The 25,646-nt window shown below is 43.1% G+C and overlaps 1 protein-coding gene across 2 annotated transcripts in view; it reads right to left on the reverse strand.

Moving 5' to 3' along the window:
* The window catches only part of USP32 (ubiquitin specific peptidase 32), a 1,504,025-nt gene that overhangs the window by 1,163,996 nt on the left and 314,383 nt on the right, over positions 1–25,646 (reverse strand). For both annotated transcript variants that reach the window (XM_086954917.1, XM_086954918.1), the window contains exon 4: positions 2,797–2,915. In XM_086954917.1, coding sequence (XP_086811043.1) covers positions 2,797–2,915 — 119 coding nt within the window. The remainder of the gene's footprint in view (positions 1–2,796; positions 2,916–25,646) is intronic.

Genomic DNA, 25,646 nt, shown 5'->3' on the forward strand with positions numbered 1-25,646 from the left:
CTTTTGGTATCTCGGTATTTAATTATGCAGACGGTACTCAATTAGTCTTCTCTTTGGAAGGTAAAGGGCCGTTTCCTTAGAGACCTTTCACAGCTGTATGACAGCAACAGCGGACTGGTTGTGCTCTAATTCACTCCTGTTTAACGGGTCTAAAACGGAGGTGTTGTACTGCTCTAACGATCGCGTTCCACGCTCTCTGCCAGAGGGTTTTTGGCCCTCTTCCTTTTCGGGGGCAGTGACGGCAGCGGAGTCTGCCCGCAACTAGGGGGTCATGTTTGGCCTGAATTTACAACTGGATGCCTTCGCTAACAAGACCGTAGCTACATGTATGATGTTGCTTCGTATGCTACGCAAAGTCCTTCCTATGCTCCCAGTACAGACTAGACCGGAGGTTGTGCGGGGGATTATTTTAAGCAGGCTGGATTATTGCAACGCACTGCTTCTGGGAGCACCTAAAACTCTGGTTGGTAAGCTACAACGCATACAAAATATGGCAGCCAAGTTGGCACTCCCCCGTCCGCGCACTGCCTCCTCTACCTCAGCGCTGCTTGATCTTCACTGGTTGCCTGTCCAGCAACGGATTTATTTTAAGGCATCGTGTTTGGTTTTTAAAGCCTTGCATGGACAGGGACCTGCTTTGCTGCAGAATCTTTTCTCTTGGTACTCTACTCCTCGAACCCTGCGCTCTTCCTCTACATGCTTGGTAATGGTCCCCAAGTTTCAGAGGTCAAGGATGGGAGGTCGCTCTTTCAGCTTTTCCGCTGCTACACTTTCGAACTCGCTCCCATTCCCAACGAGGAGCCAGGGCGACTTTCCATCTTTTAAGAGACGTTTAAAGACCTACTTATTTCCAAGAGTAGTGTGATCCCTGTGAGTGTGTGTCAGTTATGTTCAGTCAAAGCGCCAGGATACCCTCTGGGTAACAGTGTTGCGCTATATAAGAATGCAATACATACATACATATATACCTCTAACATTTTCATTTGATGACACTGCAGAGTTCTGTGATAGCGAGACAAAACATATCTAGTTTTTTTTTTAAGTAAAGAGGAAATCAAATACCTTTCTAAACCAACGAAAAACAGATGAGGTTACACAATAGCAAAAAACAAATAAAGCTAACCACTATGAGACAAAGATATAAGCAGCGGCATATAGTTTCAGCTTATGCTTAAAAGAGTATACACATATTAGATTTATTTTTCCAGTTAGATTTTTAATTTAAAAGAACTTATTCAGACATATTTTGTGCTTCATTGGTAACTTTCTGTTGGTGAAAGTTTTGAATATAATACAATGGCAGTATTTCTATAAACATTTTTACAACCCTGACCATTCCTACCAAAAATCACTAATTTGTTGTAAAATGTCCACCCATTATCTTGTAGTCTACATTGATAACTCTTTCCTTATCCCACCATATTTTGCCATATTTAACCATAAATGTTGACCTGGAAACTACTTCCACCACAACAGTAGGACAAAACTTAACAGCACCCTTCTTCACAATACTGCCAAATTTCACTCTGAACAGATACCCCACCTGAACATCAAGCTTTGTAACACTATTATGTTTGCCATCCCTTTTTTGCTCCTTTGCCATCACCAACTTACTCCATAATCCACGTAATTACTGACATCTTTTTCAAGAATTGTTAATTTCACTCTATAGCAACTCACAAGGTTTCACCAAAGTTTTACTTATGTGTCCTCTAAAGCATCAAAAAGGTTCAATCCAGTCACAGAATAAGGTGATGGGCCCAAGCCAATTCCCTCATTGCATGAAGTAAAGACAACCCACTGGCTGCAGCCAAATAAATCCACTCTCAAATCTACTATAGTATTTCTCTGTGGGTGATAAAGATTAAAGCTTTTGTGCATCACTGCCCCTCGCTATAAGAAAACATTAAAAAACCAAGAAAACATTAATATTTGTTGAGTCAAACTTGATTTCATTGATCCATACAATTTCCTCAGGTATTGTCTAATTTAAGTACACATCTGCAAATAACTCCATACAGCGCTTCAATATCAGGATTGTCAACAAATCGGACTTCAATAAACAGGGACATTTCTGTGGGCAAACATTCAGTCAAATAGAATCCTCAATCTCGCTCCCATCTCTAAGGTTCACATATGACAACACTACAGGGTTCCATGGCAGTGTTGCTTAACATTCTACCCTGACTGTTTTCTCCACAGACAAACTCTGATCAGCAAGGTCTGTATGACAATATAAACATCTCCTAAGAATAGGTTCAGTCCCAGAAACACACCAGCCTTCCGATTAACATAGCAAGTTGACATAGAACTATGGTCCCATGTGATGAACCCAAGATGGATTTGGCAAATTAGCCACTAAAAGAGGTATAATAAATACACTTTAAACCAGATCTCAAACTCTTGGGTACATCATGCTTTTTAGATTTGATTTTGGATAGGATTTCATCTTTAAAACAATGATTTATTGATTTGGTGATGAAACACTGGTCAGCAAGAAATTCACTATCAATTTGCACAACATCCACTCCACAGTTTAACAGAAGTTAATTGAAAAGGCACAGTAACATATTTTTTCTTCAAACTAAAATGCAAAAGAAGAAACTCTCCTGCAAAATGTCATTGATCAGTCTTTATCCTCAAATTAAAAAACAAAATGTACTTCTGCAAAATCACAGAAAATGCATAGCAGAAGAGTGACAACCATTACGTCAGTTAGCCAGCAGAAGTTTCTTCACTTTACTCACATTATTAATAACTCTAATATCTTTTGGTAGCATGCATTAAAGTAAATACCTCAGAAAAACATTTCTTGAGAGAGATTGGTACTTCTCCGTCAACAATGCACAGCATCCTCTCCATCTCGTCTCTGACAACATAGCTGCCAGATTCATTTGAGAAAAGACTAAAAATATCTGGGGAAAAAAAAACACAAATGATTACCCAAAATGTCAACATTGTCACTGAAGAGCACATTTCTGCAAGATTATTCCATTCAACTGACATTTCTATGCATACATGCTAGAATAAAACGTATAAAGTGGTCATGCTGTCCTAAAGACCAAGTGGGTCTCCATCTATTCTTTTAGAGATGATACAGGAAAATGCTTAATGGAATTATAACAATTTGAAAAAATATACCAGCAGGGCTAATAAGGAGTTAATTTGTGAGTGAAGTGATTATATTTGATTAGAATACCCCCTGATGTTATGTAGCATAGTTCAAAAACTGGAGTGCGTTTATTATTTATCCTGGGAGAGAGTAAGTCAAGACAAATGGATAGAATGTGAGCGCTATTTCCTTTGACTACCTCTCTTAACAGTAATTTGGATTTTAACCACTAATTTTATGCATTCCAGTTAGGTTTTTCAGTATGTATTCAGAAATCTAACAATGCCTTTGTCACCATGTATTTTATTTCTACACAAATGCTTGCAATAAAGTTTAACAGTTTTATTTGCAAAGACACAATTGACCCTGGATAAGAGGAATGAAGTCTCATCCATATAGCAGCTACACAACAACTCTGGAACAAAAAACATTTGCTACATGCAGATAGCCAGGATTTCTCTCCCCAAAGAAAATTCTGAAAACTGCATACCGTCTAAGAGCTAGTAAATAACTAAGGCTTATTTCATTTTTCTAACCTTCACACAGTAAAACATGGTGGTGTAGACATACCTAAATTGAAAGAGATACTAGATGCAGAGATGTAACTTCTCATATACTCTCACTGAGCTCTCACTCCTACTTCTCCCCTGGAGCTTCACCAAATGCTAAGGACAAGCCTCCAAGCAATCCAAAAGAGGCAGTCAGCTCCTTCAAGATCTACAATATTAAGAGTGGGGAAGTGCCTGTAACTTTTCCTTCCATTCATGAGTGCTTCTAAATTCACCACCTGTTCTACTCTACCATAGGGTCTTGAGGCAAAAACACCAATTGATGCTGGTCCTAGAGCTCTTGGAGTAGCACAGCAGAAAGAGATATCCATCCTGTTGCTTGACTAACTCAGTCTCTGGATTCTCTAAATAATGTTGGTATATACATTAAATAATGATAAATTAGGACGAATCAACATTCTTTCTATAGGTATAACTGCACCAAAAGGTACCATCAAGTACTACCTGAAATGGGATCTTCTTTAAGGGTATGTACCTTTTATGCAAGGTCACTCTTAGTTCACAGATGGTGACTGTGCCACAGGTTGGATAATATTGACTTAATCAATATAGTTCTCAAAAGACCCAATTGGTAAAGTAATCAGAATGCCAGAAGAATTACAGCAGCTGGGGCTCCTTCACATAATAGGCTAAGTTTGCATTGGAAGCATTACATTCTCTGTGAAGAAGGACCTCTCTGCAAACTAGTGAATGGCCGAGAGTCCTCGCAGTATGTCCGGTACGAAAAATCTCAGTACCTCAATTTCTACACCTGTGAGTAAAAGATAGGACCCATGCCTCGGGTACAAATCTCTCCCCAACTCTTCATATCTGCCTACTTGATAGTTTTGTAAGCAGTTCTTTAAGTGGAATATTGAAATGGACAGAAATATAAATCCATGAATTATCCAATCGGCTGATGGATTCTCCCACACAGCGAATGTCATTTCGCCAGATGTTCTATGTGTAACACTGCGTATGTTGCATTCTTCCTTGCCATTGTTTTCTGCTCTTTTGTCAAATTTTATGGCAGGAATAAACTTGTGGTGTTTAAATGCTCCCAGGGCAAAGTTCGTAAGATCCAGCCCAATAGCTGGATTTGTCCATATTGTTAACGGGACATGTCACTCTGTATGCCAATGGGATGATGACACAATGTTAGATGAATCCTAATGAATAATGGAGCAGTTTCTAAATTTGCTTTGTCAATTTCACTTATCTGCTCAGCAGCTTCCTGGAATGAAACCTTCCATACTTCGTTCTAGTTCAAATACAAAAAGCGGCTTTTGCCTTGGCTTTCTGAGACCAAGTAAAAAATCCTGTAAATTCATGTCATCAGAAAGGAAAGACAAGAGCTACTTCTCCAACTCTAATATGAAATGTTTTAGCCATTCTAAACATGATTTTTCAGCGATATATGTTGTTACCATCCCAGAGTGTTGTGTTTGCGTGTTACATGAGTCTTGCTTATTTATCCTAAAACCCTTGGTATTGTTGAGAAAATGTGCTTGACACCATTAGTATCTAATGGCCATACTAGGCAAATCTCTGGACTGGAATGTGAAGAATTGTTGTACCATTCTTGAGCATGTTGTTGAATGGTTCTGTACAGTTTGTGAATTGCTGCCAATTGTCAAAACGTGCAAATGTGGGTATATATGGTATATTCATATCCTTTATGTTGGCCAGGCCTGATCAGGATGTTTGCTGCACAGTCTTATTCAGGAAGATCATTTGTATTGGTATATGACATGCTCTAAACAAAGCCTCAGATTTAAATCTAGAGCATCTTTCCAAAAGTCATACCCTTGTATTGACAACTGAGAAAAGAGGGGGGCTGAATAAATTATCTTTGTGTCAATTAGCATATTTCTCTTTGCTGGGTAGAGGAGAAGTTTAGAGTAATACGACTCTGGGTCTAAGGTGTTGTTGGCAGAAAAATATGCCCACTTCTGTGCAAAGGCCTTGGAACTACCTATTGATGGTGTAGGAAAGTGTTCCTATTGTGTGAAATTAAATACTGCACATGGAGTACATGCTTTGTGCAAGTAATGGTGCGCATGATAGTGAAAACAGAACATTTCATCATAATTTGACATTCCACTATACACATCTTCATTTTCAATTACAGTATAGGGCTATAACTCATCAAGCATTATCCTCACTGTACGAATATCCCTATAATCAGAGATGCTGTCTGAAGTAATAACTTCACTCTGAACAATCTTACAAACATAGTCAATCTGCAATGTCTGTCGGTCCACAAATATGAATCTGTATCCCAAACAATTCTATCACTTACAAACCCCTTTATGTGATGAATGAGGATTCAATGCCTTGGTTACCAGTTCAACAGCACAGCATTCTGGAAGATAGTGTCCGTTCAGAAGGAAAAAGAATACGGTCACAAAACCAATCCAAAATAAAAGCAACTAAATGGCAATTCAAATGGAAATCCAAGGAGAAACACTGTATGTCTTTTTAAGGCAAATTATAAGTGCATGAGTTCCATGCGGTGGTGGGTCTGACAAATCCGAAGAAAAGTCATCAATGCAAAGAAAATAGCCTAAGTCCGCCTGTGCAAATGTAGGCATCTCGGTAAGCTACGTAGAACTGGTAGTTAACTTCAAAGGTGGTGTATAACAGCAACTTGGTTGTTCACTTGTGTTGCTGAAATCTGTGAATTTCATTACAAGAACGGAGGCTACATTATGCAATGACTTTTAATTGCAGATCCAAGCCAGTCGCATCACAATATAAAGGTTCCAATAAGAACACTGAGATAAAGTAAGACATTACACATAGCAATCATCAGCCTCTTTTAAATGCGGCTCCAAGCAGATAAGTAGCTCATTATCTTCTCTAAACCTACTTTCTCTAATATTGTGTTTTTGGTAACAATTTGGATTTATATTGGGGTTTATGTGAAGGGTGGCTTTATCCCCTCCCTCCCCCCCCTCCTTCATGATCTGCAATTTATGGAGATCATCCCCTCCCTCTGTTTGGATAACCTCTATTTACCAGGTTGTTGTTTAATAATGTGCATTTCTCAGTGATTTCGTTCAGTATGCCTTAGCCCAGGTAGTTTACTTTCCTTATTTTATTGTACATCCCGCTGTTGTTTGCCTTTTTTTCTGTCCAAAACCTTGTTTGAATAATGTATAGATATCAAACGCTGTATTCCTCATACCGTCAGCTCTCACAACGAACTGGCGTTTATGTAGATTAAACCAGCGTTGGTCTACGAACCCTGTTTCAGCCTGAAACTCCGCTCTTAATCTATCGGTTTTGTAACGCTTTTGCGTGCTTAGGACAAGCACTACCCTTCTTGCGCTCCTGCCGAGTGATCCCACGCTCACCTTCCATCTTTGAACAAGCATTCAAAAGACAAGCGTTGTTCCGAGTTACTTGAACCTCTCCCCCATTTGGCCCGCAGTCTCCGTCCTCAAGGAAATGATATGTCACGCATTAGAGGAAAGTTCCTTGGCGAGAGCCACGCTTCATGCACGTCTCGACTAGAAGCTTTCCTCACTCTCTGACAGTTGAACATCATACACTATAATTTAGTGAGCGGGCACTATATACATTATTTATAAGAATTACCAAATTAATGTACAATTAAATCTAAAATCTGTTTTTGGCAAATAGCAAAAGGGCCCCTTAACCCTAGGCATATTATATTCAGCCCCTTATAATTTGCCCTTGAGGGGAAAACTATCACTTATATTAACATATTTTTAAAGTGAGAGAGTACATAGGGCGAATAGCTTTTTACCATTTCTTTTACCTAAAAAAAAAAAAAAGAAGGGCAATATGGAAAATGTTTCTGACTCAGATTGAGATATAAACAATGCTACACTCCCTAATTTTGATAAGGAGGATTTTCGCATTATGATCCAGAAAGAAATGAAACCCTGTTTTAGGGAGACCTTTGCTCAGTTTGCTCCTTATAAGAGACCACTTCCTTCTCAAGAAGATGTGTCTGCTGTTTTTATTCATGATAAAGTTGGAGCTAAACGTACCAGGAAAAGCAACCACACTGCTACCGAGACGCATGTGAGCACGGGAGGTCCTAGCACCTCTGATATTATTGGTGGTCTTAGCACCACAAATTTTTGGATGGTCTTCGCACCTCAAATAATAGAGATGTCTTTTATGACACACTTCATTCGGGTGCCCCTTACGGCCCAAATACCTTGGATGCCCCTAGCGGCTCATTGCTTCAAAGTGCTCAGGATTACCATGAGGGTTCAGATGAGGAAGAGGATATAGACCCAGACGAATACGTTCTGTATTTAGATGATGAGGACGTAGGAATTTTTGAAGAGGAGGATGAAACCCCTTCTACTTCCAAAGATAGTATTCTAAACCCCCTGGGGGAGGAGATGTTCTCCCCCCTAAATCTAAAACATCCCGTTCCTCACAATGGTCTCCCCAGGACCATGTCTCTAAATTTATTAAAAAATGGATTTGATTCCCTCTTGAAAGAGGGACAAGGAATATTCTAAGGGCTGAGTGTTCAAAACCCTCAATCGATGAGAAAGCTTGTTACACCCCTAATATGGACCCCAAATTAATTAACTTGGGCGCGACCCTAGGAAAGGTCTCGAAAAAGCCTTTAAGGGTTGCCAAGATCGCCTATTGGATGTACTTGGTCCATTGAGCAGAATTCTTGACTCCGCTGAGGAATGTTACCTTAAAGGTACCCAGCTTGATAGAGATCTAATAAGAGGTTGGAGTCAAAGAGCCCTCATTCTCCTAGGTAATGCTAATACTAGCATTAACGCTGAAAGGCGTAGGCTCATCCTTTTTAAACTAGACCCTAAACTCACAGATATCGCTGAGAAGGAACCATCCTCGAATCCAAAAGACCTGCTCTTTGGTGAAGAGTTTATAAGATCTTTAGGAAAGTACGTCTCAACTTTTACTGCTCTTGATAAGGCTCAAAAGAATATGAAGAGAGTATTCAGCAATAATGTTTTTGGAAGGGCCGGAAGAAGGGGCCTTCCTTCCGGCCGCTATAACCAAAGGCCCTACCAGAGATCACGCCCCTTCGGAAGAGGCTCATATCAGAATAATTACTACAACACCTCCAACCGTGGAAGAGGAAATCGAGTAAGAGGTGAAAGATCTCGATCATCTTTCTCATCAAATCCTCCAAGTAAGTTCCCTTCATTTACTTTCTCCTTCTACCCATCCAAAAGTGGGATGCAGACTGAAACTGTTTTAAAAAAAATGGGAGGAAATACCTCAAGATCCGTGGGTACTGTCCACAGTAATAGGATTTATGATAGATTTTGTTCAAACTCCGTTTCAAACCTCATTCCCGAGGGATATTCCCATCTCAGTAGAGAAGGAGAAAATAGTAGAAGAAGAGATATCCTCTATGCTCGAGAAAGGAGCGATAATAGAAGTTCCTTTGGATTCTCTAACCTTCGTAAGCTCTTTGTTCCTTGTGGAGAAAAAAGGAAAGGGTTGGAGACCGGTTATAAATTTAAAGGGCCTGAACAAATTTCTCGTTTACAGGCACTTCAAAATGGAAGGAATACATCTCCTAAGAGACCTTCTTCAAAAAGAAGACTAGTTAGTAAAACTAGATTTAAAGGACGCCTACTTCACTATCCCGATGGCGGAAATACATCAACCTTACCTACAATTTCTCTGGAAAAATCATCTTTATCAGTTCAAGGCTCACCCATTCGGGCTTTCGCCCGCCCCTTGGTGTTTTACCAAGGTAATGAGAGCAGTAGCTTCCTTCTTAAGAGAACGAGGCGTTCGGCTTATTATTTACCTCGACGACATTTTGATAATGTCACAAGACCTGACTCAGATTCGTATAGACCTGGAAACGGTTATGAATCTGTTGGAAAGTCTAGGCTTCATTGTCAACAAAGAGAAGTCTATTCTAACCCCCTGCAAATCTCTGGAGTTTTTGGGTTTCACTCTAAACACTTCCAAGTGTCTACTCCTTTTACCTCCTTCAAAAATCTCGAAGATCAAGAAAGAGATTCGTCATGTTTTAAGACAGGAAGACATCCCTTTAAGGGAACTGGCAAGACTTCTAGGCCTCTTATCTTCTTCCATTCAGTTGATCTTCCCAGGCCCTCTGAATTACCCGGCCTTACAAAGGATAAAAGGAAGGGCGTTGAGGTCTGGTCTTTGGTACGAAGATCGAATCACCCTAGATTTAGAGGCCAAAACAGAACTGAACTGGTTGTTAGAAAACCTGGAAGCTTGGAATGGGAAAGCAATTTTTGGGTCAGAACCGGACTTTGTGCTGGAATCAGACGCTTCCCTTCATGGTTGGCGTGCTTGTTTCCTAGACCAGAATACAGGTGGTGTTTGGTCTCAGGAGGAGTCATCTCACCACATTTTCCTAGAACTTACTGCTGGCCTATACGCTCTTATGAGTTTCAAACACTCAATTCAAGGGAGATCGGTTGTTCTGAAAATGGACAATGTTTCGGCAGTAACCTACATCAATCAGTTAGGAGGTACGAAGTCTGCAGATCTTTCGAACCTAGCAAGGAAACTCTGGATGTTCTGTTTAGAACACAAAATTGCCCTCAGAGCGGAATACTACCCAGGGAAGTCGAACGTTTCTGCGGATTGGAATTCCAGATTCCTTTCGGACTACAGCGATTGGAAACTGAACGTTGCTGTCTTCGACTCACTAAATTCTAATTGGGGTCCATTCGAAATAGACCTATTTGCGACCCGTCTCACCTCTCAACTAGAGCGTTACTTCAGCTGGATGCCGGATCCCGGCGCACGGGCAGTGAACGCATTTCTCCAACCTGGTGAGGGATCAATGCTTATGCCTTTCCCCCATTCACAATGATCCAGAGAGTCTTGCAGAAAGTGAGGCAGGACCAATGCTCTCTAGTCCTAATAACTCCCTTCTGGCCATCACAGGCATGGTTCCCCACTGTTCTGGAACTGACCTTCGAAATTCCATTTCTCATTCCTTCCCTGAAAGATCTCCTTACGGATGTAAACGGAGATCCTCACCTAATGACCCTATCAGGGAGTGTGAACCTTCTTGCCTGGAAAGTGTCAGGCGATCTAATGAAGTCTCAGGACTTTCGTCATCAGCTTCTACTCTCCTCAGAGAGTCATGGGCACCGGGAACTCACTACAGATACAACAATATCTGGAAATGCTGGCTTCGTTGGAGCATGGAGAGGGATTTGGATCCCACTCAAGCACCTAGCGTTGATATAGTGAATTTCCTCGCTGAACTCTTCGACAAGGGATTGAGTTATAGATCAATCAACTGTTATAGATCGGCGATCTCTGCTGGTCATGTCCATCATTAACGGCAGGTCAATCGTTAAAAATGTGATTGTTTGTAGGGTAATGAAGAGCATTCGTCTAAAGAGACCCCCAAGGCCGAAATATGATACTCTGTGATGTGAATTTGATTCTAGATCTCTTCACTTCCTGGCCAGATAATTCATTTTTAAGCAGAAAGTTTCTTTCTTTTAAACTCGCTAATCTTCTTTTCCTTATCTCCTGTCGTAGAGTTTCTGATGTTAAAGCTCTGGAGATTTCTAATAGGTCATATAATTTATTTGGAGTTAAATTTGATGTCTATAGAAGAACCAAGACCATGTCTGATTCAATCTTCTATCCTCGTTTCGATCCTTCTCCGAAGTTTGTGTAGTCGAATGTATGAAAGCGTATGATATGACAATGTCTAATCTTCGACCGCTTAATGAGAATCAACTTCTCATTTCCTTCGTTAAGCCTCATAAGGCTATTTCCTCCACTTCTATTGCCAGATGGGTTAAGTCTGCTATGTCTTTAGCTGGTATTGATATTTCCAAATTTCAAGCTCATTCTCTTAGAGGTGCCATGGCAAGTAAGTCTCTTTGGTCCGGAGGTAAGTTGGATGATAGCCTTAAAGCTGCTGACTGGTCTAATGCAAGTACCTTCGCAAGACATTGTAAACCAATTGAACACATGTCTAATGTAATTTTACAGGGCTACCAACATGCATAATGTAGCCTCCGTTCTTGTAATGAAATTGCGATTCTCCTATTATCATGCCTAGAGAATCTAGATTTCATTAAAGACACGGAGGCTCACATTATCCCACCCAACCCTTCCCATGGTATTGGGTATAACATGATGTTATTTATCATCTTGATGTTATGTATTTCAAAATGTTTATTATTTATTGTTCAATTGTTAATCTGGATATGAGTCTGATTCCTTTGTTTTTAGGATAGAATTTTATTGTCCTCTTTCTTTCAGATAACCCTTCTACTTAATCTACTTTTGACGTGTCATCATCAGGAGGTCGATTGACTGTCTTCTTCTACTTCAATTTTGCTTCCATTCACTTCGAATCTTCTGGAATCTACTGGATCTACTTTCGCCAAATTTAACAGAGGCTGATGATTGCTATGTGTAATGTCTTACTTTATCTCAGTGTTCTTATTGGAACCTTTATATTGTGATGCGACTGGCTTGGATCTGCAATTAAAAGTCATTGCATAATGTGAGCCTCAGTGTCTTTAATGAAATCTAGATTCTCTAGGCATGATAATAGGAGAATCGCAATTCACACACAGTGATTGTGTGGTGTTAGTAGATGTAACTGGAAGTAGAAAAACAGCAGTGTCAGATGTCCCCAGCCAGGGAGAAGAAACTTCCATGTTGGTTAAATCTTCGAATGGGATTTCCTGTATGAATTGTGAGAGGCGGCAGGTAACTACCCAGGAGCCCTTGTGGCCACATGATGAGGTTTGATCGAATCGATTGACACAAACCTTTTGTGTTTCCTACCTGCAAAGGGTTATAAAAGTACAGTTCTGGTACCTTCAAATGTCAGGACAGGCACAGGCATTCTGTAAGATAGGCCAAAATCTTCTTTGTCCACAATCTTCTTCCAAACAAGATCACAGATTTTTGGATTCCAGCCAGAAGTTGCTGGTAGTGCCTGCACTTCGGCAGTGGCATAACATTTCTGCAGCTGTTGCTTTGCTTGTCTCAGACGTCTATCAGTTCCCGATAGACAGACAAACGTTCACAGATATGGAAAGGCCTTTCAGCTGCCAATGTACTAGGACTGGCAAGGTCAAGAACCCAAATCATAACGCCGAGCAGAACTTGTGGCCATACCCTTAGCAGGAATCCATTTTCTAACATGATGTATTTAAAGGAGCCATGAGAGTGCAGGGGCCCGCAGAGGTCCAGATAAACACAAGTGAGAAGCTTGTTTGAGAACAAGAGAAGTGTCTTTGGTGGGCATGCTCTGGTGAAACCTTTATTTGTTGACAAATGTCACATTTAAGGACCTACTCTTTAGTCCGTTTGTAGTGTTGGCCACCAATAGAGTTGCTGCACTAATGAAATTTTAACTGCCACCCCTCTGTGAACAGATGCTACACCCTCATGTGCTGCTAGTATTAATTCTAGTCTGCAGTCTGAATTTGGAATCATTCTATCTCCCACTCCGGGAAGATGAGCAAACTGAATGTTTTTCTCACTTAGCTAGTAGCTGTATTTTGCTAGGACACCTTTTGGTAAGGGGGACCACATTGTGACGATACGACAGCCGTCATTATGCCTCCATCTATCCTTGTGTTAGAACCAGTCACTGCAGCTATGACAGCAGTTTGCCTTGCTACCTTTGTGACTTCATCAGCCAGTGCATTCACTACAACATGTACTCCTGTGGCTCAGCATGTGAATAACATAACACTGTGGCAAACTCACTTAAAATGTTGCCTCCTGTCCCGCAAAGTATTTTGTGCTTAGTAGTATAGCCTTTAGAATCTCTGAATCCATTTTGGCTCGAGTAGTGTAAATACTCGTAGTAAGACTGGACACAATAATACGAATCACACACTAGAATTGTTGGGAATTCAGGATCAGTATTCTCAAGTACCAGAATTAGAACTTTCACTTCAGTTGGCTGTGCAGTGCAATCACCTAGTGACTGTGTGAATGTCTTACGAGCCTGGAATTCTCCATTCCTCATTGTACCCTTTACAGCTGTACAAGCGGTGGAGTTTTGGTGCTTTGTTCCTACTGTAGGCTGGGCAGAACCATTAGTATAAACTATTAAGTCATACTAATCTAGAGGCATTATTTCATTGGGCAGAGGATATTCTTGTTCCTATAGTAAGTACGCTTGTGTTTGTAATGTAGAGTCAAAGATGTCTATGTCTGCTGCTGTTAAAGAGTTGGCCCACTGTATCCATCTAGGATGTAAGCTTTTGCATTAGGAATACTGCCATTTGTGACAGCCTCTAAGGCTGGAATTTAGGTTACCACAATTATGCGTTTTCCCTGAGCCAATGATCTTTCTTTCACTACAGCTGTCTGCACTGTAATCAGTATCATTTCTGTTGGTGCAAAACGCATTTATGCATTGCAGTATAAATGTGATTTATATGCAATTGGTACTGAATTCCCCACATTGAATGTGACATATGTGTAACCTGAGTTCCCCACGATTACAGGGATCACCAAGTTTGTGGTGCTGAGATGTGTGTGTAAGTGTATTAAATCTAGCTTATACTTAACGCAAGAGCTCTGTGTGTTTTGGTGTCCAATGTGTGCTTGAGAAGTCTGGAACTATTAAATCATAAATACAGTTGTACCCGTTGTGCATAATCTGGCATGAATGTTTTACCAAAATTCAGAAAAACCAATAGTGAAAGAAGTCTTTTTAATGTATTTGGTGTTTGTAAAAGCTCACACTTATCTATGAATTGTGTCACTAAGCTTTTGCCTTTATTTGGCAACTTGTAGCCCAAGAACAGGACACTGAGATGGGTAATTTCAGATTTTTTTAATTCAATTCATAGCCCATGTAAACACTTCCCAGATTATGCGATCTACTCGGGCAATCTGTCATCATCAGTCAAGTATGTCAGCGACATTAGAAAGTGCTTCATTGTCATAGGATTATAACAGTTCTGTTACCCGACTTAAGAACAGCCCAGGGCTATTCTTATACCCATGTGGTAAACAGTAGCCAACTGCTCCACCAAATCTCGGCAGACCCTCATGAATCTTACCATGACTAGTGTTTATTTATTTATTTTTTCTTTCTCTCTCCTAAAGCATTACATCAAGGACTAGAAGCAGCAGAATCTCTTCTAACTATTTGCTATGCTTTCCACTTGCTATTTTAACCCACTTTTGCTTGAATGAAAATTATTACCAACCTGGTAGTCAAGTCAAGTCAAGTCAAATAATTTATATAGCGCACTACATACCCAGAGGGTCTCAAGGCGCTTGAAGAAGGGTGGGGAATTACTTGTCGAATATCCAGGTTTTAAGTTGCTTTCTGAATGCTAGGTGGTTCTGAGTGAGGCAAAGGTGAATGGGAAGTGAGTTCCAGGTTTTAGCTGCCAGGTAGGAGAAGGATCTTCCTCCCATGGTGGTTTTGTTGATGCGAGGTACAGCAGCAAGGGCTTGGTTGGAGGAGCGTAGCTGGCGGGAGGGGGTGTAGAAGGAAAGTCGTGTGTTGAGGCATTCGGGTCCAAGTTCGTAAAGTGCTTTGTGAGCGTGGGTTAGGAGGCGGAATGTTATCCTCTTATAGACGGGGAGCCAGTGGAGGTTTTTCAGGTGACTAGAAATGTGGTCTTTACGGGGAATGTCTAGTATGAGTCTGGCTGATGCGTTCTGAATGCGTTGGAGTTTCTTCTGAAGTTTTGCGGTGGTACCGGCGTATAGGGTGTAAGCATGGGCGGAAAATCCGTTACGCTCGTGGATTTTGCGGATTTTCGGTAAATCCGCGAGATTCACGAATTTCCCGCAAAATCCGCAAATCCGCGAGCAGCGGATTTTATGGCTTGCTCGCACTGTTCGCGTGAGTTCGCGGCTTCCCAGTTCAACTTCGCGCCCCGCGAATAAGCGCTATATTGCAGAAATACGATCTTAGCAAAACTGAAACTACTTACCAGGTTCAAAAGTTCAAGCTCATCATTAGTAGCCATTTCCTGTAGTGCTTCCTGAGGGGCCCCTCCAGAGTTCAGTTGCCTACTTGCAACTATTATGTGACCCTGCTCTGACCCTCGGAATAGTTACACAAACGTCCTGAATTACAGCTAAGGCAGACAAGCAGGAGCCAGGCTGGAAGTTCAAATCCAGTGACACATTAATCAGCCCCTAATTCATTATTGTCAGTTGGGGCAGGGCAGGTGTTGTAACTAATTTTGCAACAATGAAAGCACTTAGCAAGTGCAAAAGATCACTAATCCAGAAGCACTAAGGAAGCAGGTGCCAGCTAAAAAAATATTCTGTGACATATTAATCAGCCCCAAATTAATTCAGGTCACTTGAGGCAGGGAAGGTGTGCTTTGCTTTGCCGAAAATAATGTACACTGGACAACCAGAGGGTGCGGTGATGAAACAGAGGGTGGCATGGGTGGGCCAGAGGGTGGCATGAGTAGTCAGAGAGTGGCAGTGGTGACAGAGAGTGGCAGTGATGAAGAAGAGTGTCCCAAACAGGCTGGACACGTAGAAACAACAAGTTCGCAAAACTTGCGACCCGACAGGTAAGTTCGCGTTTGCGAAATTGTACAAAACCCTCGCGAACTGGCAGAAACCCGCGCGAACACACAAAAAAAAAATCCGCAAATTCGCGAGAATTCGCGGATTTTGCGGATTGCGAGTTGCTGGAGTCTGCTTTGTTGAAGATGTGGTGAGGACATGGGTCTGTGGGGGATCCTGAGTGGATGGAGTTCATCAGGCGGATGGTGTCCTCAGTAGAGATTGGGTTCCAGCCATTAAGGATGCTCAAGGGGGGTGAAGGTACGGCAGAAGGTTGGGTGGGTTGGTCACCGGGTTGGTTGTCGAAGCTGTTGTGGATGTCTGCGATTTTGTTGTGGAAGAAGGAAGCTAGGGAGTCGCTAAGGGTTTGAGAGGGAGTGATGTCGTTGGAGTTGGCAGTGGGGTTGGTGAACTCTTTGACGATGTTGAATAATTCCTTGCTGTTGTGGGCGTTGTTGTCTAGTCGGTCTTTAAATGCGGCTTTCTCTGCAGTCCGGATCAGTTGGTGGTGTATGCGGGTGGCGTTTTTGAAGGCGTCCCTGGTGCTGGTGTTTGGGTCTTTTTTCCAGGCCTTCTCAAGGGAGCGACAGAGTTTCTTGGATTTCTTAAGATCATCGTTGAACCAGGGGGCGTTTTTGCTGCCTAGTTTGATGTGACGTTTATTCAAAGGTGCTAGGTTGTCGGCGCTGTTGGTTAGCCATTGAGTGAGGTTAATGGCTGCTTGGTTGGGGTTCGAAGAGTGGGCAGGGGGGTTTTGAAGAAGCGATGAGGAGATCTGGTCGATGGTGATTTTGTTCCAGTTTCTTCGCAGAGTAGGTTGAGGATGGTTGTGGTCTTTTTGTAGACAAAGTGAACGCAGCTGTGGTCCGTCCAATGGAGAACTGTGGTGTGACTGAAGGAGATATGTTTGCTGGAGGTGAAGATAGGGTCGAGCGTGTGACCTGCGTAGTGAGTGGGGGTATTAACAAGTTGTTTGAGTCCGAGGTTGGCGAGATTGTCCAGAAGGGGGGTGGCGTTGCTGTCGTTGCTCTTTTCCAGGTGAAAATTGAGGTTTCCCAATAGAATGTAGTCCTCGGAAGGGAGGGCGTGTGGGGTGATAAAGTCAGTGATGTCTTCACTGAATTGTGCACGGGGTCCTGGTGGCCTGTAGAGGAGGGTGCCTCTGAGTGTGGTCTTGGAGTCGGTGTGGATCTGGAAGTTAAGGTGTTCGGCGCTAGCGAGGTGGACGTCTGAGCTGGTTGAGATGCGGATGGAATTCTTATGGACGATAGCGATTGCTTTTTATACTGTCCCTTTCTTTTTTGTTGAGTCTACTGCAACTATATGCACATCCTATCAAATGATTTTGCCCTACTATGACAGCCTTATCTGCTGATACTACAGTAGTTCCTCTCACTAGCAGCCCACCGCAACGCTATCATGGAAAGGCACGGACCTAACTCATTCTGCATTAAATTTAATGTAATCTCTCCAAAACTGCAGCAAAAACACTACTAATGGACATCTATTACAATACAACCCATGGCGCCAGTAAGATGGACTTCATCTTCTTCACCAAAAAACCTGCCAAATGGAGAACGAACTTCCACCGGCACCTTCACATCACCAATTCTACTACAACCCCCTATGGAACAAAGCTCAACATTTGCCCATCGTAGTCCTTCAGAGGAAAAGTGTCAGATCGGGGAACATCCTAATCCCAGCCTCAGAATATAACCTGTCACTTCCCCATGATCTGTACCATACTACTGTTCCACTGTCACAACCACCCTGCCGGGGTTATCTCACAGGGGAATACCAGGACGGGTTCCCTAAGCAAGCGCCGGGAAACCCTTTGTGGGTAGCTGTGCGCTATATAAGCTCAAATACATTTACATTTACACTGTCACAACCACGGACAGACAGTCCAAATTTCACCCCCTCCTCTCTCATACAGACCAACCTCGCCTTACAGTCTCTCCACCCCCGTGCTCCTAAGTCCCACTCCCAACCCACCCCCCATACCAAGACAACAAACACCCCTCCCCTATGCCAGAGATCAGACCCAAGCACCCACAAACCTTCCCAGGACTTGCATCCCTCAGCACACCCCACCTCTGTAATTCGTAACCCTGCAATTACATTGTCGGAATTAACTTTCCTCTCCCCATTGTACTCATTCACCGCCTTCCTAGAAGAAACCCCTCAACGAATAACCTCAGATACCCTCTCAATGAATGAATCCACTTTAACTCTACAATGTCAGCCTTCCTAAACCAAATAGGCACTCTGGAACTAAAATGGTTTAGAGACACCCCCTCAAGGTCATGGTTTAACAAAAACCTCACTACAGAAAGTAGGCAACTTAGAGCTGCAGAAAGACTCTGGCGAGCAAACCCATTCTTAACTCTCCTTCACCAACTCAGAGCTAGACATCTAAAAATCATATTGTGAAAGAAAAAAGCAGCTTTTTTTCCACAGAGCTCTAGACAGGGCAATAAATTTTCAGTAAGACCTTTTTAACATCATAAAAATACAGACTTCCAAACAACCCATTAAAGGCCCTCAGGTCTCCAAAGAACGCTGTAACAAATTTCCTAAAGTCTGATGAGAAAATCATGAGGATAGAGTCCTCTCTAGAATGCCACACTCACGCACCTACTGAAATCACCCTCCACATCACAGATGAAGGAAACCCCACCTTGCTTTCCTCCAACTCCCAAGCAGAGATATCACCTCCTGACACTGATGAGGGCAACCAAATCCTAGGATCTCCCTCTACCCCCAAATGCTGGAAAGTATTCAACTCATTCACAGAGATGGGCATCTTTAAATTAATTGCAATTTCAAAGACCGCCTCCCACTTCGCAGAGCACCTCCTGGCCTCTGCGGCAAAAAATATTAATCACGTCATTACCCACCTTTGGACAATGATAATAAACAGCTCTCTAAGAACTAGGGTTAAGCCAGACTGCCTAAAACCAGGCTAAGTCACTCTACTGCTAAAATAAAAACAAGGATCAGACTCAGATGACCTCGACAACTTCGGAACAGTCTCCAACCTTTCCTTTCTGGCTAAAGTCCTCGAGAAATATGTCCTACTCCAACTCAACCAGCAATCGCACAAAGTCTCCTGGATTCACACCAATCTGGCTTCAGAAAGGGCTGACACACAGAAACAGCTATACTAAATTTAGCGGATGAAATCCACAAATCTATGATGCTGGTCGATGCTGCCTGCTCATACTCCTAGACCTATCAGCGGCTTTCGACATGGTTGACCATGAGCTTCTTCTTAACACTAGGCATGGGTGATAAATTCCGTTCCGCTCGTGGAATTTGCGGAATTTGGGCAATTTCGCGTTCCGAGGAGAACGCGAAATTGCCCAAAATTCTGTGTTCCGCGACTTCGCGAAATTTTTCGCAAACAGCAACTCGGAACAGGAAAAAAGCATCGCAAATAAGCAATCCCGCTCGTTCACAGAATTTCTGCGTGTTCGCAGAGATTTTTTACCGTTTCGCGGAGATTTGCGTAACGCAATTACACAAATTCCACCCACCCCGACTTAACACCCTCAAATAAAGGATTGGACCAGACGGCCTGGTTCTGAAATGGTTCACATAATTTCTTCACAACCACTCTCAACAAATAAAAATAAACAACGTAACTTCAAATACCTCTACTATAAACAGAGGTGTTCCCCAGTGTTCAGTCCTCTCTCCTACTCTCTCCAATATCTACATGGAGCACCTCACTACAATGAGCAAACAAGCAAACATCCACTTCTACCTCTATGCAGATGACATTCAGTTCTACCTGGATATATCCTCTCTAAATTACATACACCAACTGAATAATACACTAACAAAAATCCAAAACTGGCTATCACACAACTACTTGAAACTCAACCAAGAAAAGACAGAAATCATTCTCTTCTCAAACAGACAGACCCCTCCCAGGTCCAAGAGTGGATACAGCTTATCAACTCTCTAAACTGCCATCTATCCTTGTTAAATCGCTGGAAATCATACTAGCTCCAAACCTGAACATGAGCATGAGTTCACACAAAGAATACCACAAAGAATGCCTTCTACAACCCCAAATTCCATCACAAAATCAAGCCCTTCCTGCCTCCAAATGATTTAAAAACTGCAGAGCAAGCGTTGGTTCTGTCCGTACTACACTACAGGAATGCTACATTCACAGGCACAGCGAAATCCCTTTTAGCCCCCCTAAGAGCCACTCTAAATGCAGAAGGCAGGATGGTCACAATCACATCTCGCCCTCCGTGAAAGATCTAAAGTGGCTCCCAATTGAAGCTCGCTGCCACTTCAAAAACACTGTCTCACCCACAAAGTCCTTCACACTGGTCAACCACCATACTTGGCAGCCAAACTCACCACTGAGAGGTATCAACTCCACGCAACAGAAAGAAACTGGAGACAGCAGCCGTTTGAAGATAATCTCTTGATCCACCAGGATGAACGCCAAAAATATTTTTTTAAACAATCATAGAAAAATCTTCCTTCTTCCGGGAACAACTGAACCGGTCCAAAAAAAGAGACCAAAAAGTATCTTTAACATTATGAAGCAGCAAACATCCTGCCCACCTCAACCTGGGACTAACATCTCGACCAAACTCTGAAGAATTTGCAACATTTTTCTCTGAAAAAGTATTCATCATCAATCTCTCACATGAGCCGCCACCTAACACAAATGATGCCTCTACAGAAATGGCCCTCCAGAACCACATCTACTAAATGCAGCTCATATCCCGTCCTTATCAACACAGCTCCACCCCCTAATCTTCACAGCTCCCAAACTTTAACTCCCTAAAATCAAAAACAATGCCACCCGGTCTGAATTCAATCATGCCCGTGAAGATGTCAGAAAAATACTGGTAAACATTAAGCCGACATCTCACATCTTAGACCCTCTCCCGGCAGTACTAGTAAAAAACTCAGTCACATTGTCTCTCACATTGTCTCTCCTATTGGCCAACATCATCAACTCCTCCCTTTCGAGAAACTGTATGCCGACCCCCTTCAAACTTAGCCAAGTAACACCCCTCATCAAAAAACTAAACACCGACTCGAATAACCTTAACAACTATAGACCTATAACAAATCTCCCTCTCATTGCGAAAATTATCGAGTAATGCGTGCTGGAACAACTCAACACTCGCATTGAAAAATACAACTTACATGATAACTTCCAGTCGGGTTGCAGGAAAGGCTGCAGTACAGATACTGCCATATTGAACATCATAGACTATCTTCAAAGGTCTCTTAACCAAGGGCAGGCTTGCCTCTTAGTCCTCCTGGATTTATCTGCAGCCGTTGACACTTTCAACCATGACATTGTCCTAAACAACCACTCGTAGAGAGCAGGCATCAATGGACCTGTCCTTCAGTGGTTCGTATCCTTCTTAAGCAAGTGCACACAGCTTATCAAATTCAATTACCTAATCTCAAATGCATTGCCATTCCGCAAGGTGTCCTATAAGGGTCAACCCTGTCCTAGCCCTATTCAACCACTACATGGAACATCTTTCAGTGATCCTTAACAAAGCTAGAATTGCCTATCCCCTCTACGTGAATGACACCCAACTCTACATGAAAACCTTGTCATCCAACAACTAAATATTACTCTTCACACAGTTCAATCCTGGCTAACTAATGCCTACCTCAAACTCAACCCTAACAAAACAGAACTCCTCCTCCATTAACCCAAAGCAAAACCCATTCATGTGGCAGACAGGACAACATCACTGCACTAAACTGCAAACTGTCGATCTTCAACTCGGTCAAATTCCTGGAAATCACACTTGATAATCACTTAACTATTTAGGATCGTATTACCACCTCCGCGAAAAGCGCCCTCTAATCACTAAAACATCTAAAAACAAGCATTTGCACTGCAATAGGTCTCGTATTTACACGAGTTTGAGCTATTGGCATTGTAAATGACAATGCCTTTTATTTACGTTTTGGTTTTTGCAATGCCAATAGCTTAAAATTGTGTAAATGCGAGACCCAGTGCATATTCTTTCAGCCACACCTGCCTAGATAAGTCGGTTTTCCCTAAAAAGATTCAGCCTTTATTGGATTTAGGCCCAACTCCTTTTGAGACAACCTGTCCGCCGAATGTACAATGCTGCAGATATCCCTTTTGATGTGAGAGCATCAAACAAGCAAGAACCTCATGCAACCCAACCCAATACCAACATTTAACAGAGCTTTGTCGTTTAAATATACAAAAGACAGAAGGATATTTAATAATTTCCATAAAACGTGCCTAAAGCACCCAAACTCGTCAACAGTTTTTTCAAAGGAACAGAAGTTCCTAAGATAGGCGAACACAAAGGAAAGTGTTTGCACCACACCATGGCACTATACTCCAATCTATCCTACGACACACTGCGCCACTCTACACTAATCCACTCCACTCTATGCCTCTCCACTCTTACACTCTATGCTACTCTACGCCGCTTGACTGTACAACACTCTACGCATTCCACTCTCCTACAATGCTCAACTCTATGCCACACTACTCTACAACAACCTGCTTCACTCATTGTCACTCTACAACACTCTATTCCTCTTTATGCCCTCAACTTTAACACTTTACTCACTCAACGACACTCCATACCATTCCACACCACTCAACTCTATTCTGCACCACTCTACGACTTACTATGCCACTCTATAACACTCCACTCCACTCAATCTTTAGGACTTCCACTCCTCTCTCCTTTACCTCACTAACTTTTAGCCATGCTGAGCAGCAGCCAGCCATTTATTTTTACAAGCATGGGGGATTAAGTAACTTGTTTAGTAAATTGTTATATCGCACTACATACGAGTGCATCTGCATGCCGGCACCTATCCAACCGGAGCTTTTCTCACATTGTCGCTTTCAAATACTTATCTATCAAGAACTGGTACTAATCTAGAGCGCCTTAATACACTGCACCTCTCCTCTTGAAAAGAGAAGCAGGCGCGCTGATATTTTATGGTCACTTGTCATCTTGTGGCCATGCTGGTATTCTACGAAAGATACAGGTTTGGTTTCTCTTGGCATCAGCTTGCTGAGTTCAATAAAAGCCACCAACAAAGTAGTAATTTGCCTTGCATATTTGTGGAAAAAGGGTAGGGCTATGACCTTTTTCAAGATTTGCCCGGCGCTAACCGCCTTTGTACCATTCAATTTACCAAGCAATGAGGCAGGCGCCGGAGACCAGAAGGCAGGAAACAGAAGTTTTATTCCGACGGAGCAGAACACATCAGATCAGACAACAAGGTATCGTCTCGAGGTGCTCCAACAGCCTCTCTGAGGCCTGGCCTCTTATACCCTGGTTTATGACATGTGAGCATTCTTTATTGCATAAAAGACTCTTTAAACTTATGAAATGACGTCCCCATAATCCTCGTGTCAAACCCACCCCCACATACATCCACAATAGAGGTCCTCACCCTGCTGATAACAGGAGGGGGCTATCACGCGGCTGAGTGTTCCGCCGATTCTTAGGATGTGTGCGCCTGATCGTATCCCATGGGGTGGGGAGGCCATGATCAATAGTGGGTCCTTTGAAGAGGAGCGACTCCATACAATAAGGGGCAGTAAACGGTATCTCCCGGCTTAGGCGATGGCCTCGGACCTGTGTGGACAGTCGGACTCGGGGGAAGGGGCCATCAAAGGAGTGGTATTCATGCCGCGTGGACAGTCAAGCGCGGAGGGATGGTTTATCAACAGAGGGGTATTCATGGAAGGAGAGGAGGTGCTGGTCAGGCGCGGGCGTGACTCCCAAGGACAGGGTCATGCAGGAGGAGAAGGGTCATGCTTATGTGAGGGAGGGAGGGGGGAGCCAGGGTGCGCGGAGGATGCTTGCAGGGTCAGAGGAGCACGCTGGCGATCGATCGTGGACAGGGAAACCATGATACCTAAAATGGCTGTTGTGCACGTTGTACGTGGGTGACAAGCTGGCGCAGATGATGTTCACCTCGTAAACTAAAATTCCACAGTCCTCCCTTTCAACATGTCTCGCCAACTTGTCAGTTCGGATTTATCCCCATAAGGCCACGTATTTCTACTTCATAGATGGGACTCATGTGCTCATTTCGGAAGTCCAAAGTCTTTGGGCACATACAGTTGGAAACAAGGCCGAATAAAGATGGAAGACATTGGATACCCAAACAACACCCACATAATATCACAACAGGTATCAGTACGAAGGAAAACAACCTCCAACCCCAGTCCTTCAAAGTGTCCCAAAACCAGCTCCCAAGCGACCATCCTTCTTGTTCTTGGTGAACCTCCGAGGAAAGTTTGTGGAGGTGCTCAATTGCTTTGTAGACTGAAGGCGAGTTATCTGGCACGTAGGTGCAGCAGCTAGATCCGATGATGCGGCATGCTCCTCCTCGATCGGCTAGAACCACATCTAGAACAAGGCGGTTTTGAAGGGCCACAAGGCGGACCGCCTGAAGCTCAGCCGTGTTGTTAGCGAGGATGCCAGCCGTGATGTTGATCGTTGTTTCTACTGCCTGGGTCAGGTGTCGGATAGCGCGACTGTTTGCCATTGGGCCCCACAGGGGAACGAGTCCCTTTGCTGCATCCAAGAACTGTGCTCCAGTGGAGTCGGCTTGTCCAATGTCATCTGCACGCCTCTGCCGGTGATGGTTAGCAGGGGCTACATACGTGGGGGGGAGAACGAAGGCAATGTAGCAGATACCCTTCCAACCTTTCGGGAGCCAGGTGTAAGCTTTGGTGCCACACACAAAGTACATGTTTGGAGAAGCAACAAAGGAAGGGGGATCAACTGAGTCCAATGTTCTGATGATTCGGCAGGAACTGTGACCTACCAGCTGTGTTCCCTGGCCTTCGAGACACACAAGACCAGTGACATTGATAACAGACAGAGCCACAGTCAGAGTGGCGGTAGTTTGTTTTTGCAGATGAGAGAAGGTGGATCTAGCTGGGTTGTGGAGCACCTGTACTTCGACACGTTCTTTGGCTGGAATGTCTTTAAGGAAGGTGGCGCCCGTGAGCGCAGGACACAGGGGAGCAGAGGTCTTTCCGGTTTTGTTCAGCCAAAACCCAGAGTAGAAGCGCGACACTGTCTGACCGGAAGTGGCGTTATCCTTGTGGCTCTCTTGCATGAGGATCAACCAGGCAAGGCAGGAGCCGTGAACTGAGAAAGGAGAAGGGATGAAGGGCATGGAGTGTCCAGTGGCATGCGGGAGCAGCCCGCAGATCCAGCAGTTCGTAGCATTTGCAGCAAGGTTGTGTTGGTGCAACAGTTGCACGAAGGAATTGTTCCAGAATTCCCTGCGCCTTTCTCGGAGCTGAGGCGACAGGGAGATCAGGTGATGCTCTTTCATGGGGGTCGGTTGTGCAGTGGGCAGCAATGCTTGATGAGCCGGTGTGCTTTCCTCCAGGATCCAGAAGGAGGTCATGAGGAGGAGGCAAAAGAGGAAGACAATAAAGAGGG

Source organism: Lissotriton vulgaris, chromosome 2_1 (assembly GCF_964263255.1).
Source record: "Lissotriton vulgaris chromosome 2_1, aLisVul1.2, whole genome shotgun sequence".
Taxonomy (NCBI): Eukaryota; Metazoa; Chordata; class Amphibia; order Caudata; family Salamandridae; genus Lissotriton; species Lissotriton vulgaris.